This window comes from Filicampus tigris, chromosome 7, assembly GCF_054856515.1.
Source record: "Filicampus tigris isolate MCC_2025a chromosome 7, RoL_Ftig_1.0, whole genome shotgun sequence".
Lineage (NCBI taxonomy): Eukaryota > Metazoa > Chordata > Actinopteri > Syngnathiformes > Syngnathidae > Filicampus > Filicampus tigris.
In genome coordinates, this window is record NC_141223.1 from 21,016,573 (window position 1) to 21,036,836 (window position 20,264).

The following is a 20,264-nucleotide window of genomic DNA, read 5'->3' on the forward strand; positions in this document are numbered from 1 at the left end:
ATTTTTGTCTTCCACAAAAACAACAGCTAATAATGGTGGTAATGTTTGCCAGGGCACTAATTCACCTCAAAACTCAACATTGTAACATTCAACAGCTCTGTGGCAAATCTTAATTTCACTGGCAGAAGTGTCAATGCTGAAAGCTTGGTCAGTGTTTGCTACACTTTGCAAGGCTCTATGATGCACCCAATTTGGGAACGCAGGTGCCGAATTCTATGATGTGGCGACCTAAAAAAAAATAAATATATATATATATATATATAGGTTGTATACTTACAACCAGTGTCTCCTCGTCTCTAAAAAAACATTTATTATAAATATTGAAGCTTCGGGTAAATGTACTATTTTTTTCTTTCTATTTTTTTTTAATCATCCAACCAAAACAAACCACACAATTTGAGTCGAGGCTAAAAAATTGGTCACTGCCAAAACTTTAATATTTTGCATGAAATGAATGGATAGACCCGGCCATCGTGTGTCCTATTTTGACACATGCATGTGTATCCTGGATCGGCGATATGGAAAAATCTACCAGTGGAAAAAACTCCAAAAGGTGCAGCGGCGAGCATGCTTAATGATTTCCTCGGCTTCGCCAAACACGCCACTGGAGTTGTTGCTGAGTGTCATTTCGATAGAAGAGTTTGTCAGCGCTGAGGCTGTTGGTGGGTCCTACCGAATTGCTTAGGTGGGACTCTGGATGGCCAAAATCGAGGGGAAAAACCAAGTCGTGGATGTGTTCAATGGTGCCGGGCGTGATTTGTCATTGTTGAATATGCTAGGTGACCTTAGGGGGTAAAAAAAAAACTAAAACTTTCGAAAGATACTTTTGATGAAGATAAACAAGGTGCAATCGAATATGAATGAAACCTTGGGGAAAATGTTCTGCGGTGGTCGACCGATGCTCAAAACTGGACGGAAGAGTTGGAGCGGGTATTCATATCGAGTCCCCGAATAGTTCTCTGTCTCCTGTTCAGAAATCCCTCTTCTTGGGCCAACTGAGTACCATCTTCCAGGCAGAAGTCTTCACCATTTCATTGGCAACAGAGATTCTGCTTGAGGAGGGTCTCCAGCAACAAATAATACTTGTCCTATTGCCGATAGGCAGGCTGCTGTTAAGGCAATAGAATGCAATATGGTTGTGTCTGACACTGTTTTGCGCTGCACTGTAAGCCTTAATGAACTGGGTAAGAGCAACAATCTTCTCATTGCATGGATACCCAGTCAGGGAGTCCGAGGCAATGAGGAGGCCCTTAAGTCCGATCCCGTATGCTAGCTGTGTCTATGCTCTGAAGGACTGGAGCATAAAACGCTAACAGTCAACGTGGCAATTGTGATGATTGTGAGAGAAGAAAGGAAAAAACAATGGATGGCCTTCATTTTAGCTGCACAACCGATTCCTGAGTTTGAGTAGAAATCAACTGAATCTAGTAGTACAAGTCCCTTCAGGACATTTACATTCACCAGAAGCACAAAAACTCTATAGGCCGTCTGCAACGTGCCCAAAATGTGGTGTAGAAGACAAAACACAGAACCACCATGTGGGAAGGTGCAGGGCTTCCCACCAGAACACCCAGAAACGATACCTGGGGAACAAAGTTATCAGTCAAGTTAGTTGAGAAAAATTTTATGATGATAATAATATGGGTTGATTTGATTTACCTGTCATTTTATGAATACTTTAAAACACATTTAGAAATGAAATACAAAATAATTCTCAGGGAAAATTACATTTAGTGATTCAAAGCTTTTTAGAGTTTATACCAGGGGCGTCAAAATCGTTTTTGCTACAGCCCACATTGAAGGTATGGTTTCTTTCAGAGGGCTGTTATGACTGAGAAACTGTATCTAATTGCCACATTATTATATTATACTGTACACAACAAATTGATGGGTAATTCATTTTGAAATCAGAAGTCAAGGATAATAATTGTTCCAGTCACTGTAAAATGGGGCGTGGTAACAAAAAATTGCTTACAATACCTTAAAATCATTATTTATTGTGAGTCTAATTGCTTTTGCGGGCCACATGAAATGATGTGGCGGACCGGATCTGGCCCCCGGGCCTGGAGTTGGGCACCTGTGGTTTATACCATCATGCAGCATAGTTAATCTTCCTGACAGGATCATCATTTAACAAGTATGTCAGTTGAATATCCCAAGATGCATTTCTCTCACCATACTATCATGCATATATTATATATTTTTTAATGTTGGTCATTATGCATCAGGAAGAACAAGACAAGCGTAAAAGTTGCAGAACAGGTGAGTGTAGTTTGCACACGCTCTTGGTAAACACTGACGACACCTTCAGGCTGCTGACTGCTATTACAACAGGTACACCATTTAATCTCAATCTCTTTTTTTAATGAGACGTTTCTAGTGACGTCACCAGCTGTAACCCACACTTGTGCTTGAGTGAGGAGGTGGTCTGGCTGCACATGTTAACGATGGTCCAACCCATCTCGAGTGAGTCCTACCACTCTTCTTAGCTGTGCACTGAATATTTTGAGTTCATCCAAGCAGCAGCGACGGACCAGCAGAGTGGCTAAACTCCTTTTTTCTACATACAAGAGGCAAACTAAAGCTCCAAGGTAGGTGACAGCTTCAATATTTACAGTACACTCAGAGCTGTTTCTAACCAAAATATTCGAAACTACTCTTAGTATGATGCAACGCACTAGGCACCGGAACAAATAACAGTTAAATGTAAACTTAATACAAAAGTAATCATATTGTAAGGGTTCTCTTTGTAAATGCAACATTTATGACGCAGCTAAATTGTGTAGCTAATTGTCTGGTGAACTTAAAAGTATATGATAAAAATATAAAACTTTGCAAAAAATTCATTCAAAATTTAAAATAAAATAAAAAATTTACAATCGTATGTGTGTATGTATATATTTCTTAATAGTTGTAATGTAAATGAAACAGCAAAATGTAAAGGCTAAATTAGGACTCAGCACTTGTATTGGATCTTATGTACCTATGTGAGTATTTTAACTAAAGACTAAAATAATCATAAAGGTTGATTAAACATATATACATGGCAAAAGATTGTTTTTCATTTTATTTTCTATTGTGGAAAAAACGTTTTTTCTATTTGTGTTCATTTTCATGTTTAATGAATTGGATTTATTTCTTCAAGAAGTAAGAAAACTACAAAATATTTTTGCTTGATTATCTTTATTATTTAGCCCATTTAAAATGAATGAAAATTAAAAAAATATCAAAACAGAATATAAAAAAGGCATTTTGTATTTGTTAGTGCATTAAATATTCTAATATAATATGATTAAATATTGTAATATTTACATTTTGATTTTATTTCTCAGTTGTCTATTTAATTTCATTGTATTTCTACAGCAAATATTCTTTTCATACAGTATATATATCTTGTGACACCACACTGTGTTCTCCACCAGCTGTTGCTGAAATGACATATTAAAATATTTTTGTCAGTGCAAATATTTGAAAAGCTATGAACAGGGCTCCATCTGCAGCCAGGCATGGATAAATGAAATAGAAATATACAAATAGGTTCACCAGAGCGAGACAACTTTGATGTCAGAATGTAAAACACGCACACACACACTGAAATATAAATCCTAATATTTTTCGAGAAGAATGCTATTTTTCCGAGTGCTTTAAAGTTACTATTTTGTTGTTTGGAATTCATCTGACATTAGTCTGGCTTGTAAATCAGCATGAAAGAAAAAAGTCAGCAAAGGCATTTAGTGGCTGGCAGCTCTTCACAAAGCCTCATTTGTCATGTACTACAAAAATTGGAAGTGTGTGGTGCTCGTTAACTCTGATTTGTTTTCATCTCACGCTGCTTAAAATAGTTGAGAAGCTCCCATTTTAATGACATACTGTATCATAGATTGCCTGTTAGCCCAAGCAATAAAAATGAATTAAGAAATCAAATCACATTTTAATGTGTCACGTTACAACAGTACAGTAAGTTTGTTTGCTGAAGAAATGAAATGAAGTGACCATTGCGTAACTATCAGTTTGTCTGGTGTTTCTATTCATAGGTATATGTTGGCGTAGAAATTAACATTTTTATTTCATTCTATTAATTTCTGACAGCATAACTCCCAAATTCCATTTCTGAATGTTGTCTTTTCAAGCATGTATTTGCAGAAGATGAAAATGAAAATGGCCAAAATATCAAAAATGGTCCTCTACCTCAAATTACAGGTCTTGCTTGCTGAATGCTGATCAGATATGTATTGCATTAGATTTGGCAACATATCCTCATTTGATGACTCAATGACCAAAAAAAAACATGATTTCTCACCTTTCTCACCATGCGCCACAAAAAAAAGCACTAGTAACAAGCTCAAAAATAGATTGATTGACGTTAAGGAAATATTTTTTACATGATAAATGTCAGCGTGTCTAATCAAATTCTCTGCCCGTGCTTCTCCAGGTGTTTCCCAATCCGTCCCCCACGCTAGGAGGGAGAGGAGGGTGGCGAGGAAGGATGATCGACCTGAGTTTCCTGACGGAGGAGGAGCGCGGCGTCATCATGGCCGTGCTGAGGAGGGACGCCCAACTCAAGCAGGCCGAGGAGCAGAGAATCAGGTTTATCATCTGCTCCCAGCCTTTGTTGGGCTTTCGAACACTTCCTCTGAGCTTTTCTTGGCCCGCGAGCCTTTGGCGCAACAGCCCTGGGGTAGACTAACACGATAACAAAGTGGCGGCTGGGAATGTGACATGAAGAAATGTCTGTTAATGGGCACGTAGGCCGAGGAGGAGGCTCACGGTCTGGCACACACAAGAATGTCAAATATAAGCTTGAAAGGCCAATCACAGCTAAGGGGGGGAGGGGGCAAAGCATCATAGCAATGGCTACGACATTTGGTAGACCTGCTGTTTGTGACAGTCCGACAGAGTCGACTAGTAAAATTGAAAAAGGCCAACAAAGCAAGCACAGCTCACCTGTTTTCTGGGTTTGGTCATGATGGTGTTTGCAAGCTGAGCCATGATTTGTCGTTGCCTGAGCAACTGTGGTATCACTTTCAGTCGACAAGCCAAGATGGATAAAAATGGTTGGATCTTGCGGCTTAAAGCGGAAGTCAACCCAAACATATTTTTTTCAAGAATATGTTCCATCCAAGCCCACTAGTTGAAACACGGCATTCTGATTACTTTTGCGTTTGTGGAATACAAGTTAAGCAGCAAAATGCACCCGTTTTTAGCCATCTCTGGGGGCGGCCATTTTGTCTTCTGTCGACTGAAAATGACATCACAACTGCTCACAACGACCAATCATAGCTGATCTTTTTTCTGAATCTGAGCCGCGATTGGTCGTTGTGAGTAGTTGTGATGTCATTTTCAGTCGACAGAAGACAAAATGGCCGCCCCCGGAGATGGCTAAAAACGGGTGCATTTTGCTGCTTAACTTATATTCCACAAACGCAATATTTATCAGTTTCAACTAGTGGGCTTGGATAGAACATATTCTTGAAAAACGTATATGTTTGCATTGACTTACCTTTTAAGTCATATTTCACAAACGCAATATTAATCAGAATGCCATGACTAGAACATATTAGGGACGCCTGAACATGTATTATTATTACTGTATTATTATGAAGAAAATGTTTGAGTTGACTTCTTTAAATGTGTTGGAAACTTCTTTTCCGTTTGATAATTTCTCCTAATTTCTATGTTAAAAATTACATTGATTTGTTTCCTAAATTGTTAATTTTTTGAGATTTTGTTCGCTCTATTTCGCTCAGTGTGGAGCACTAAAGCTCTTTCAGTGATTGTCCAGGTGTGACCCACGGCACCCTCAAGTAGTATGGGAAAGAATCACTGAATTGAGTGAGTGTTCAACGGTGCAAAATGTTAAAGTAGGTTCAACATTTTGAATCCAATGCAGCACATTTGTTCAGTCCTCTTAAATTGAGTTTCACTAAAGTACAATATATTTTCATGCGAAATTTTTAGAACTGTTTGTCAAACATTTATTTAAGTACAATTTTAAGACATTTTTACTGAATTGTTAATAAAGTGCAGTATGCCCCAACATCCTCCCACCCCAACCCATTTTCAATGTTTTTCAGTCCAAATTGGGTTCACATTTGAAGTGCCAAACTTGAAAGCCTTGTAAGACCAGCGGCATGAAGAATGCGAGCAGACAATATGCTCTTCATCAGGGTTTAAGTGGAGGCGGCTGGCCAGCATGTTCTCTGTGTGTGTGTGCGTGCGCGCGCGTGTGTCTGTGTGTGCGCGTGTAAGAGGATTATGACAACATCCCATAATAATGCCCTGCCTTTTCATCACATGACACCGTCTTTTGTTGATTCGATTTCCACTTGATGGAGATGTTTTGCCGCTTTCCCGAGGCCCATCATGTGCTGATTCTTATTGAATCATCACATTTCTGTTGGCACATTGCTTTGTTGCTTGTGGGGAAAGCGGCTTTGTATTTCTGCACGTTTAAAGATTAGTGTCGGGTGTCTGCGACGAACGACCCTGTGTGCGTTAGACTTGGAGTGAAGAGGATTAACGTGTGATAAAGTGCCCCTTTAAGTCATGTGTAGAGCATCTGAGCAACATATCTCTTAAAACGCGATCAGAATAATAGAACTTCTCAACCCATTCAGGCACTATAGTGCATTGTCATAACAGTGCCAAGTATCAGGGAAAAAAAAAAACACTTCAAAGCATTTTTTTGTCAGATTGTCTTGCTGAACAATCCAGTCGCTAGATTTCCGAAAAGAAACAACTTTCGAAATTCACTTGTAGCCAAGTAAAAAATCAATTGGCAGCAGTTTACATGAAGCTATACCTCATATTAAAGGTCTTGGTGAGAACTGACCTGATATGTAATGCATTTGTCAATATACACTCATGTGACAGCATAGTGACCAAAGAACAAGATTTATTTGCTCAAAACCATGCACCACAAAAAGCTCACTAGTAATACTATGGATGGATAGATAGATGCACGGAGGGATAGAGAAAGAAACAAAACAACAGAATTGTGGAGGAATTAAAAGAAATTTCAACCTAATCTAAAAAAGAATTAGCAACAAATCACATTGAGTCTTAACTCATAGTAAAGGTTTTGATGGGTGCTTCCCAGATCTGTAATTTTGTCGATGTGCGCTTAGATCAGGGGTGCCCATCACGTCGATCGCGATGGACCGGTCGATCGCAAAGGCATCGTGGGTAGATCACCGGCCTATCATCTGTCCTCACTACTGTATTGCTATGTTCACACCAAATGCGTTGGGAGCCTTTCTGGCAGTGCGTTTCAATTGGAGTCAATGTAGATCGCGCGGGCGGGCGCGGTTGCGTGCGGGGTGGCGCGAATGATGCGTTTGAAGCGGTGGGACGCTGAGCGAAGCACCGGAAATCCGCCCATTCGCTCCACTCGGCGCGTATAAACAAATCACCTTTTTTTGCCATTCCATCGGGTATACTACGTCACACACGGCGTCCTGTTTACGCTGCTTTTTTTTTTTTTTTTTTTTTTTTAACATTCTGGAACTTTACAGACAGCAATATTAATAGCATTAGCATAGTGTGCAAAAAGTTGGGACGGGCGGATTGTTGTTGCTGCAAATCTGCTTGAGGCTGGCTATCAGCAGCTACTGTCCGGACTATGCGTCCCTGGCTGATTCCATTCAGTGCAAGTCATCAGAGTAAGGAAATTACAAAACATTTTTTTGTTGTTGTATTGTGCTATATAGGTTGATGCAATCATGCAAGGTACACCAGCATATACCGTACATATAAAAATTATTCTCAATATATTTATAAATAATGTATTTTGCTTTTTTAGTAGGTGGTAGATCATTTTGACTCGTTCATGTCATAAGTAGCTCTCAGGCTGAAAGTGTGGGCACCCCTGGCTTAGATGGTGTAATGACCAGAGGTGGGCATTGTCAATCCGTCACAAAATTCCGTCTGTATTTCTGGCCGAGCCACGTGGTCCCAGTCCGTCCTTCGTCGGCGACAGCCAATCGGCGTCGAAAACTTAATGTACACGCAACATGCAGGCACCGCACAAGCAGAGACACTGTCAAATAAAGAAAAAGTATCAAAAACAACAGACACACACACACAGCTCGGTGAAATAAAACCAATAAGCGGTACATGTCATTGCGTCTGTGGGACTGAAAGGTAAACAACACTGTTTTATTTTTATTGTGCCTTTGTTTGGCTGCGTGTCAGAAGTGCGGCACTTGCGTGTGACGTGGTACCGGTGAGTCCGTTCTCGACGCCATTTGGCTGACTCGGACTGACTGGGCGGGCCTGGAATACAGACGAGAACTCACAGTTGGGATCTCACAGACGGACTACAGCACTGACGAATGCCCCCCTCTGGACCAAAATGAAATATAATTTGCTTGAAATCTCACAACACTCCATCAAAGTTAACCAGTAACAAGATTTGAAAAACACTTTGTGGCAAACCACACAGAGTCATAACACATTCTAAAATAGCTTTTGACACAATGCCTGGTCATTCTTAAGCAGCCCTCTGACAAATAGAACCCCGTGACAAACTTTGACCAAGTTTTTATATTTTCTTTGACGTTTCTCTTTTCCTTATCAGGAAGCTGGAGAGCATCCTGAGCCAAGGTACATCGTCAGACTCCAAGTTGAAGTACCTGACAGGCCAGTGGTTCTATGACGCCAAGTCTCGCAGACATATGGACAAGATCCATGGCTCTGAAATCATTCTGGCCTCCATGAAGCAGAGGAGAGCTTCAGGTAGGCTACACCTTATGTGTGAGACAAGAACGCTAGATTCACCTCAAAAGGTATCTTTTTTTTTTTTTGTAATTGGCTTTAAAAAAATCGAAATAATCCAATGCAACCTGTGGACGAGGAGGATAAATTGAGTGGATGTTGTAAAGAGTTGTACAGAGAAGATGGCAAGGCTGCCTCACCCAGTAGTGTGTCTGATAATCCCTGACAGAGGCTTCCTATGTTTACATCCTGTTGCAGAAGGATCTTATAGATCGGAAAGACTGAGAGCACCCAGCAGTCCAAGTTCTGATGTGGGGGTGCCACAGAAACCTGCCAGATCTTTGGACATGCCACAGGGATTCAAGTACACTTCCTCTTCTTTCACTTTACATATTTGACAACAATCCATCCAAATATTCTTTTTCCTGGTTACTGGTTGCCAATGCAGAATTCATAGGAGTCACGAGTCAGAATTGAGCAGAGAAAGTGGTAGTTTTACAAAACGTAATTCTTAATAAAGTAAGAAAAGAAAAAAAGAAGAGAAGAGAACAATCCATTGTGTGGTAATTTTGACATTGACTTTTTAAAATGACTACTTTATTCTCGTTGTCAATTCATTTACTCTAAAAATCACTAATTGTGAAACATTGATTTTTTTCTTTTAATATAAAATCTTCAATCATGACTTTTATTCATATAACTTAATGACTGTAAAAAAAATACGACTTTTATTTTCTTGTAACATTCCAATATTTTTCCTGTAATAGTGTCTGCTTTTCTCAAACGAATATGACTTTATTCTGGAAACAATATGATTTGACTCATATTTTTTCCTGTAACAATACAACTTTTTTCTTGAAAAAGTATGACTTTATTCTAGCAACAATACAACTTCTCTTGCTCTTTTTTCCCACTACTTTTTTCTCGTAATGTCGGAATTTATCTATCCCCCTCTATTTTCTCCTAAGTTACAACTTTTCCCTCTTTATGGTATGACTTTCCTTAAACAAAAAAATGCACATTTTTCTGGTAACATTATAGATTTCTCTGTGGCATTTTTGGAATTTTATGTTTTGTCCTAATATTTTGACATTTTCTTTAAAAAGTATGACTTGACTCTCATAATGTTACTAATTTTTTCTCATGGATTCGTGACCTGAAAAATTCCAACTTTTTCAAATGATTGTACCGGTAACAAAGCATTTTTCAAAAGGATATTTGCTCTCCTTGAAGCTTCTCCCACGCTACCTGTGCGTGCTAATGTGTGTGTAACTGTGTGTCAGTGTGTGTGTCTTGTGACTTGCCACGTGTAAACAAAGGCGGTGCCAAAAGGGAATATGTGACTTTTTTACGAGGCCAGCAGCCTGCATGGGTGCTCTGAATGCTGTACGGAACATGAGTTCCAGTGTTCCGTTGTGGCGTGCATGATAAGCAAAGTGTTTAACTCAATACAACTCTCGACGCCACTGCCTCTGTATGAGAAATTACAATTCCATGTAAGGGAAGGAGATGTTTTCTGATATCCTGATCATTTTTGTTTGTTGAGTATCTAAATTGGATAAAGGTTAATGACTCATTGCTGATTCTTTTGGAGGGAATTTGACTTCTTAGGTTCACAAAGTGGCACTTTCAAGACATCTTCAACATGGTTTCTTAACACGGTCAATATTTGACTTTGTTTTTTTTTCCTTGTGCTAACACTCCCCACCTGTGCATTTAACGGGAAAGCCACTTCAAGAAGTGCGCCGTTTTCGCTGCTTATTATATTATTAAACTGAATACTCCTCCTCACGGGCAACATTACACCTATTACATTCTTTCATATTGTACAGTGCATCCTTAAAGTATTCACAGCGCTTGACTATATTAACATTTTGTTGTTACCGCCTTATTCCAAAATTGCCCCCCCGCCCAAAAAAAAACCCTTTCATCAAATGTGATTACACCTTTCGCAGCAATTACAACCTTTGTCTTAAGTTGTAGAAAAAGCTCAATAATGAGTCATGGCGATAGCGTGCACCTAAGATCAATGTTGAGATTTACAGCAAAGGCTGTGAATAGTTATTTAAATATGATTTCTTCCCATTGTTTTTATTTATGATGAATTTTCTCAAATCTAAAAAAACAAACACATTGTTATTATGGGGTCTTTTGTGGAGAATTTTGAGGGGGCGGGGGTTGAATATATTCCATTTTGGAACAAGGCTGCAACTTAACGTGTAAAAAGTGAAACGCTGTGAATATTTTCAGAATGCGCTGTCCTCCAACTAGTACAGTGGAATGCTCCCAAAGTGGTAATGAGTGGTGTTTAACCAAAATCTTCCCCAATGTCATCGTCATGAAAATCTTTTCGAGACTCCAGCTCAGTGAGCATCTAAAGTACTGCTTTTTTTTTTTTTTGGTCTTTTTATGATGACCACACTTAGAAGCACTAGTAGTATGGTATAAATGTGATGATAACCGCAGAATAGGAAATGCAACACATGTCAGTGTAGAAAAAATGTTGTTGCTCATCTTAAACTTTAACAGCAATATATGACATAGAAATAACTAAAGATTTACATTGTTGTTTAACTTCACACTTGATAGGTGGACAACTATTCCAGAGATCCAACTACTTATATACAAGTGAATTTTGCACATTATATTCACATTAACGTTGTTAATAGTTGATACATTTATTATATTTTCTCTGTAGGAATGCAAAGGGAGAAGTTCTGACATCAGTCCATTCTCCAAGAATGGTAGGCATGTCGTAATGGAAAAAAATGCATTGTTTCTTTTGTGTCAGTATGTTTACCACAGTCATTTTGTTGTTGGTTCTACCGTGTTTGTTTTCCTTCCAGACAAGACACAACCCTTTTAATCGAGCTCCCCTCCTTGCTGTCGAACCAGCTGAGCAGCTCTCTGAGACAGGTGAGTAAAAATTCTTATATTTCTTACATCAATCCCCGCAAAGTTTGTGAATGGAATTTCCCCCTCCTTAGAGCCCGCCCCCCTCCCGAAGCATCGGCAACCAGGTGGGAGCAGTCAGACGTCGGGGACCTCCGTGACATCCGAGGGCTCCTCTGCAGGGTGCAGGCCCATCCCCAAAAAGAGGACATTCACCTCAAGGCAGACCTCCAGCCTGTCGGACGGCAGCAGCGCAGCCCCGGACCCTCAGGCGGTCTCGGCCAGCGTCACTCCTGCCCCAAGACAAAGCCTCCATCAGGGCTCCAGTGGAAGCTCCAACCGATCCAAGGGTGAAGTCGCGGTGTCAGCCCACTCGTCTGCATCTACAGAGATTCCTCAGCAGCTCCTGTGTGACGCTTCTCAAGTTTTATCTCATGCCAGTCTGGAGGCAGACAGAAAGCCATCTTCGGTTATAGCTGACAGGTGAGCGGGAGTCTTAGAGAACGTCTTTAAAAGAGACATTTTTGGTCATAGTTAAAAATGATTCCCAATTGTGATGAAGCGAATGCTTCTACTGGCCCAGAGTGTGAAGGAAAAAAAAAAATCCAGCACTCTTAAAGACAGTAAAAGAATCCACTATATTTTCACTCATAGTCTGCACTTCATCACCAAGCCGCTGAATTACACTTGACATTGAGTGGGGCAGGTGCGTGCATGTGGTGCACGCAGTAGACACAATCGCCAAATCGTAAATACCACCTGCCTCATGTCGATAATTTTGCCAAACATCTGACTACTGTATGTGCTTCTTATCCGAAAACAACACCGGTAACGCCTTTTGCGAATGCTAATTTGTACACGCAGTGCAGACTCTGCTTAACTTTTGAATTTGACATGATGGTGCTTCTGTGGAGTCTGGCTGTTGATTCAAAATGGTGGATCTTTTTTGTGCAGCTTGGCTGCCAAGTCATAGATTGTGATGCCCACTTTAAAGCGTACAGTTACACTGCCTTCCATAATCACTGTATTGGCACCCCCTGTTTAAGATGAGTTCTTTATCTACTAATCAATTTTCTTCTAAATAATATTGGACCAAATTACAAAAAAAAAAAATCAACCTATAATTCCAGTGGGGGAAAAAAATCCCACATTAAGAAATAATTCTTTAACATCAAATCTTGTGAACCCCAATTATTAGGACCCCTGATATGAATACTTTATGCAACCCCCTTTTGCTAACAGAACATCACCTAATCTTTTCCAATATGTGTCATGGGAGAATATGTATGTTTCTGCAATAAAGCTAATAATTATGGAGGGCACTGTATTATTAAAAACATATACACCGTATTTAAATGCATTTTGGCTTTGTCCACATATAAAATGTGTTTTAGGAAATGACTTTCCTATGTCTTCTGATTGGCTGAAGTCGCCTGCAAGTTATTGGTTAGCACCGCCTGTTTCTTGCACAGGCTTTTTGCCAGCTTCATTTGGCCATACATGTACAGTATGTTTAGATGTTTAAACACCATTGCACATTTTCCCTGAAAAAAATAACTAAGTTCATTTATTTGTCACATCTACCAGAGGTGACAAATTACTTGACAGAGACACAGCATTGATGATCAAAGACAATTCCACCCCTCAAGAGCGTCTGACCATAGGAAGAATCCACGAGTATGATCCAGTGATTGGTAGCAGTGTGATATCATCAGTGAAGGAGCCAGAATGGCAAAGAACTGCAGGTAAGTCTTGATGTGTGCGATCAGTCAATGCGAAAAAAAACGTGTTGTCTCTTAAGACTAAGCCTGTGCTAGGGAAAGGCAAATGCTATACTGTACTCTAAAAACAGTTGGGTGGTCAAAAATAACTATTTTGGGGTTAAATTTGACCCAATTACTGTGTTAAAAAGGACTTACCCAGACCTAGCGCAATTTGAACCTAAAAATTGGGTTATTGGGTTTTGACCCAACATTTAGACTTAAATGAACACAACAAATTGGGTTATTCCATTTTGATACAAATTTTAGGGTTAAATGAATTCAACAAATTGGGTCAAAACAATGCAAATTGGGTTATTGCACAATTTTATTTATTTATTTATTTATTTATTTATTTATTTATTTATACAATACAATACAATACAATTTTATTTATATAGCGCATTTCATAACTGCTATTTATACATACTGCTAAGGTCACTTCCCAGAAAACGTATTAATATCAAGAAGTGAAACTTCACAAAATGTGTATTTATCTTCAGGCACAATATTACTGACATTGCCATAATTTCAGCAATGTTTTCAAACAAAAATAACAGTAAGGGATGATGTACATTTGGTCATCACTGTTTTGTAGTCTCCTATTATAAAGTCTGTAATAAACCAGACCATCAACACAAATCCAAATGAACACATTTGTGTCCTCAACACAAAATGCATTGTTGAGGCTTGACAAGTCAGAAGATAGCTGGACTTTGTTGAAGGTTTTTACAATCTGCAATTACCCTTAGTTTGAAGAATGTTGGCCATTTTGCAAGGAATTTACCAGACACTTCCTCACCAAAAAAGCATTGTGAAGTTCTGTTCAAGATGAGAAAGAAAAAACACTATAGAGCAAACAACAACAACAACAAATATAGCAATTAATATATATATATATATATATATATATATATATATATATATATATATATCAAAGTTTCCTTCGGTTTACTTTCATTCTTATCAAGCCTGGTTTTTCCAGAAGACCTTAGAAAAAGGTCAAGACGAGTGGAAGTGGTGGCTGGGTCTTGCACAACTTTCTGCCTGTGCTCAAGTGTTGCCTTCATTTTGGCTTTGACCAGGGTTGTTTATGTTGAGTGCTTCATCAGTGACATTGCTTCCTTGCGGTAATCACCAGACAACTGCCTCACACTTATCACACGGGCTGCAATGAGTCATGGGTCCATCTTGAAAAGTGCTTTCAAATATATTGACTTCTTCAGGAGAGTTACGCTCCACAGTTTTGGGGGGCATTTTAGTACTGATGTCATTTTTACATGCAAACCTATTATACAAGTGCCAATGTTAAGCTCATCCAGGTGTCTCTTTAAAACTGAAACATGTAGGGCAACACAAGACTTGTGTTAGTGATAAAAATAAATCATGTAGTACAATGACTCAATTTGGAGTAAAGTATAGGTCACTTTAGAGCAAAGTATGGCTGGTGGACAGAGTTCCTTTCAACTGTGTTTGAACCAAGGGTTATAGTAGTTCAGGATAATTCACAAGTTTTTATTTTCATTTAAAGTTTACCTTTTCATAATTTCAGTTGTTTTTTATTTTGTTCTGCTGCTCTTTTTTATGGGGGAGTGTAGAAACACTGCATTTGAGTTCAGTTCAAAGTGTTATGTTTTTTGGGGCAATATGGGATATCAGTCTGGGGGGGCTTTGTATTCAAGTTCAAGGTGTGTTAAGACCTAAAATTACTCTTCACTCTCAATGACATCATTCATGACTTGTTGCGCTAGCCGAACACTGCAACTAATCGTATCTACATGACTGTTAGATTAGGGGCTATCCGAACGCATGCATTGGATGCAGAACTTAGACAAAGCTGTCAGGATGGCACATCAAAGCGAAGAGGTGAAGAAGCAGCGAGTTTCACTGCGAGCTGACATCAGTGCACAGGCTACGGATGCTACATCTGTGGATAGAGTTATATGCAGAGTTGAGGCGCGGACAGAGCGGTGTGCTGGGTATCGCGGTGGTGCTAAATAAGACAGGTGCTGTCCGCATGTGTTCATCACCAAACCGAATGAGTCAGTGTGTCGAGAGAAATTTATCCTACCATCACTAGAGGAGACATTGGGAATGCTGGCTGGAGCGAAATTTTTAAGTAAGTTGGATGCAAATATCGCATTTTGGCAAATTCCCCGGACAGAAGAGTCAGCGAAATTGACGACCTTTATCACACCCTTTGGACGTTTTTTCTTCAAGCGCCTATTCCTACTCCGTATTTCATGTGGCGGGGAAAAGTCTCTGCTATCCACGTGCACCAGTCGAGAGGTGTGACACACCAGCTGAAGAAGAGCTGTTCGAAGACACTAACACCTATGTCGACATGATAATGGACAACTTACCTGCAAGCACTGTCTTATCTAGCTGAACTCTGAGACCAGCTGCAGAGAAACTGTGTTTGTGCACGTGTGATGCAGCTGTGTGCAGAGGGATGGCCAACCCACGGTACCAATGAACCTGCACTAAAGATGTACTGGCCTGACATGCACTTCTCACTGTTCAGGATGGACTACTATTAAAAGGACAAAGACTTGTTATCCTCGCAACAATGAGAAATGATGTTCTTGTCAAGCTACATGAAAGTCATCAAGGAGTGGTCAAGTGTAGAGAGAGGGCAACGCAGGCTGTATGGTGGCCTGGGCTAATCAAGCAGCTGAACAAGATGGTTCTTAACTGCCGGCATGATGCCAGGAGAGACAGAAACACAGGGAGACGCTGATTCCAACATCATATCGAGGCAAAAGTGTGGAGCAGATTTGTTCATGCTAGGGACCAATACCTACTTGCTAGTAGTGGTCTACGAATCAAGGTATGTCGAAAATGCCCGGCTTAACCCCCACGAGAACTAAGGATGTGATCCATCACCTGAAGTCCATTTTTGCATGTCACGGTATTTTTGAGACGCTGGTTACTGATAACGGGCCACAGTTGTCAGGATCCGACTTTGCCGACATTGCTGAGTCCTACGGGTTTCATCATGTGACCAGCAGACCGAAACACGCCGAGGGAAATGCTGAAGCTGAACGGGCAGTACAAACTGAAGGGACTCCTGAAGAAGTCAGATGAGCCTCATTCTTGGGCAGCATGTGTGGGTCACAGATCAAACATCGGACGTCACCCAACACCTCGTTCGTATTTGATGGTGGGACCTAACGGGATCATCAGGCGAAACCGGCGCCACTTCATCGCCATGCAACATTCACCGGAGCAAGGTAGCTGTGGTTCGGCTGAGCGGATCCCAGGTGTTCCAGAACAACCTGTAGCAGTACCACCGCAGCAGAATGTTCCAGAACCACCATCTATTCCTACGCTCAGAACCAGATCCGGGAGGGCTGTGGTAAGACCAACTCTGTTTAGCTTTTGATCCCCAGGCTTTCGTCAGACATTTAATTAAAAAATACAAAATAAAAGATGAAAATGTACTGTTATTTAGCCATCGTTCTTTTTTTATTATTGTTGCACTATTTGATTGTAAATGTTCAAGTTTCAGGGTTAGAGTGAAGATAGATAGTACAAGGTGTATGTGTTGTATTTTGCAATTTCTTGTTCGAAGCTAAAGTTAAAAAGCTGTATGTCTGTTGGGAGTGTGACTGGCTCAGATAGGTGCAGGCCTTCCAACCACAGAGGCATAATACATAATCCTCTAATGCTGAATCAATGGCAGTTTGCCCACTGATTCTAGAAAGGGGAGATGTGGTGTAACTGTTTTAAATAGAACAGTAGAGACGTTCTGGATGACGTCAGCGACAGAGAGGAACCTCAGGAAATAAATAAAATAATCACGCTATATTTACACTCAGACTCAACGCGAGTTGTTGAATAACATGACAGATCACATTGTTTTAATCGTAGCATTCCTGTGAATGAGACACAACATCTCAACCCTATGAGTTTAACAGTGTAAAATTTCATGACAAGGAGGAATAACTCTTTCATTCAAACTATTAAAAACAATGTGTTCATAGTACAGATCCACTCATCCATGACTCATTCACCATCTTTCTTCTTGTACTATCAGAAAGGCAGTTTGTTTTTTCGTATCCTTTAAAGATTTGGTCCCCACCTGGCTTGGAATAGAGGGCTGATTTCAGATTCAGATTTCAAGATTTATCGTCATTGTCACAGGAACAACGGAATTATGCTTGGAGCATCAACACTCTTTGATGTAAAGTGCCACAGGGGCATAAACCACAAAACACCTTAAGTAACCCAATGTCAACATCTCTTTAGTTGTGACATGATTGCATCATGATAGGAACAGTAACAGTAAGCGACATGAGAGGGTGTATCAAAAATAAAGTGCCCGGCAATGACATACTGTGAGATTCATGAAGATGGTGTCATAGTGCAACAATGCATAGTCTTGGTCAAAACTATTATCCTGGTGGATGTAGTAATTGTCCATGGGAAGGGGACAGAGGGGGAACAGTGTTCAGCAGTCTCACAGCCTGATGATACAGGCTGTTGGACAGTCTTGTTGTTCTGGCCTGAATGGACCTTAATCTTCTCCCTGAGGGCAATACAACAATATTTGTAACAACAAGTAGCTTCCGGATAGCTCAACAATCAAGCTAAGAAAAGTACTGTAACTCCACTACCAACTGTGAAAATGAAGGCATTTCAATTTTGATTTTGAGTTGCATATCTGAACCAATATCAACATTTGTTTAACCTTATTTTGTTGTATTTGGCTTTTTTGACGGATAGTAGCATGTTTACTAATTTGTAATGCTCAGGACATCAGCTCATGAAGAAAAAGCTGCCCAACTCTACATACATACAAAAATAGTATCATTTTTTTCATTTTCAAAAGTGGGCTTCATGCGAATACGATGCACTAGCTGCACTGTGATACAATAATGCCTTTGCATTGTTCAGACAACTAAACTGATAAATGAAAAAATCTTCAGGGCTTCAGTTTGATAAAGTTATCGATTCATGGATGCTCGTGTATGTTTAAGGAGTGCATGTGTGTGGTTCTGCAACAAACTGAAAATATGAGTGCATTGCCCAGCTGCACACAATACAGTGGTACCTCTACTTACGAAATCAATTGGTTCTGAAAGAAATTTCTTAACTAGAAAATATTGTTAGTAGAGACATGTTTTCCATGTAAACGTTCTAATTCGTTCCAAATTCAGACATGTTTTGTAAAGCACAAGAATGCATTAAAACATATAACAAATAGATGTAACAATCTGATTGCACAATAAATAAGAGTTGTGCATAATGTAAAAAACAAAGAAGTAAAGGATAAAAATGATAGTCGTTTACCTTTAAATTGTTGTCCTCATCGCTTTTTGCCCTCTTTGGTTCATGTTCTCTCTCAGAAGTGTTTTTTTGCCTGTTTTTCTGCCGTTTTGTAAAGAACTGATTTAATACCGTGGCGACTGTCGATACAATACGGTCATATTTTTTAGCAAGATCAACCAAACGCATCCCTTTTTCATACTTTCCTATTATCTCTTGCTTTGTTTGTATGGACAAATTTATTTTTTTCTCATTTTCTTCCTCGTTTCTCATTCACGTAAAACTATTGGAACACGTCATGGCCCGAGGGGCGAATGACGAGGATGCTGCATAGACATATCTATCACATACCTATCTATCTACCTGTCTATCTACACACGTAGACACATACGGTAGAGGACCCTCTTAGCCAATGGGATGCCAGGAAGATGCTAGGTAATAGCCAATGGCAGAGCAGCTATGAGTATGTTGCGTTCATGAAACTCCGGAGCTGCGAGTAGCTGCCCATACTGTATTTTTACCTTTCGTATCCTGAAATTTCTCTCGTAACGAGAGGCAATATTTTTTTCGTAACGTTTAGGCGTTTTTTTGTAACGTTTAGGCGTTTTGTAACTTGAAAATTTCATATGTTACCACTATACTAACTAAAAATTCCAAATAAGATGTACAACATGACAAACATGCACTAGCAACTCAAATGGCAAACAATAGGTGAAACTACCACAAACATACATATAGGCCGACTACAGTGGACGTTGTGCACTGGATTCGATATACAAAGTGCACATTGCCAGACCTGACGTGCCAAAGAGGCACCAAACATGTAACTGTGCACCGTACTTGAGCACGACTCTTGATAGACCACATTCAGAAAGGAATATATTAACTCATTCTATCCTAATGACATATTTATGCCATTTCACAGAGGGTCTGAAAGAGTCTGGTACTGAATAAGTCAAGCGCTTAATTCATTAACTAAGTACCAGACTTTTTCAGATATTCTGAAATGACATATAAATACGTCATTGGGATAGTATGAGTTAACATCTGCGCGTCGTGTTTGAGACGCTCATTGAGTTACGTAGCGAACTTCAAAGAGATGCGCCTGACCATGGCGACGAAGCTAAATAAATCACGTAGACGTAAATACACAACGGCACAATGAATAAACACACTATACACTAGGGCTGCACGATATTGGAAAAAAATAACATTGCGATTTTTGGGGGGTTTGCGATATATATTGTGATATTAAAAGAGACTTGAATAGATTTGTTTGGGAAAAATTTGGTTAACTCACCATGACATCATTGTATTCATATAATATCGTTTAATCCAGACTAACAATTGCTGTAAAACAGGGGATCACGGAGGCCATGTCTCCGTACCGTAATAGATAATTTAACATTGTATTTCACACTTCAAGGTAAACAGCAGCAAAATATTAAACATATTTTAAACAAAAAAAATGAATAAAAGAGCAGCTGCACTAGTCCCTTGAGTCATTTAAGAAAAATAGAAGAAAATAAAAAACCTCTAAAGCAGAATCAGAGTTATAAACATCTTTAACCTAAACTATAAAATATTAAAAAATTAAAAAGCAGGTGTACTAGCGCCTGAGTTGTT

General features: G+C 39.6%; 1 protein-coding gene across 3 annotated transcripts in view; it reads left to right on the forward strand.

The window, feature by feature from the left end:
• Positions 1-2,431: 2,431 nt before the first annotated feature.
• The window catches only part of sytl2b (synaptotagmin-like 2b), a 31,321-nt gene continuing 13,488 nt past the window's right edge, over positions 2,432-20,264 (forward strand). For all 3 annotated transcript variants that reach the window (XM_086036589.1, XM_086036591.1, XM_086036592.1), the window contains exons 1-8: positions 2,432-2,591; positions 4,433-4,587; positions 8,579-8,736; positions 8,974-9,079; positions 11,414-11,459; positions 11,562-11,631; positions 11,703-12,090; positions 13,195-13,352. In XM_086036589.1, coding sequence (XP_085892715.1) covers positions 4,487-4,587; positions 8,579-8,736; positions 8,974-9,079; positions 11,414-11,459; positions 11,562-11,631; positions 11,703-12,090; positions 13,195-13,352 — 1,027 coding nt within the window. In that variant the 5' untranslated portion in view covers positions 2,432-2,591; positions 4,433-4,486. The remainder of the gene's footprint in view (positions 2,592-4,432; positions 4,588-8,578; positions 8,737-8,973; positions 9,080-11,413; positions 11,460-11,561; positions 11,632-11,702; positions 12,091-13,194; positions 13,353-20,264) is intronic.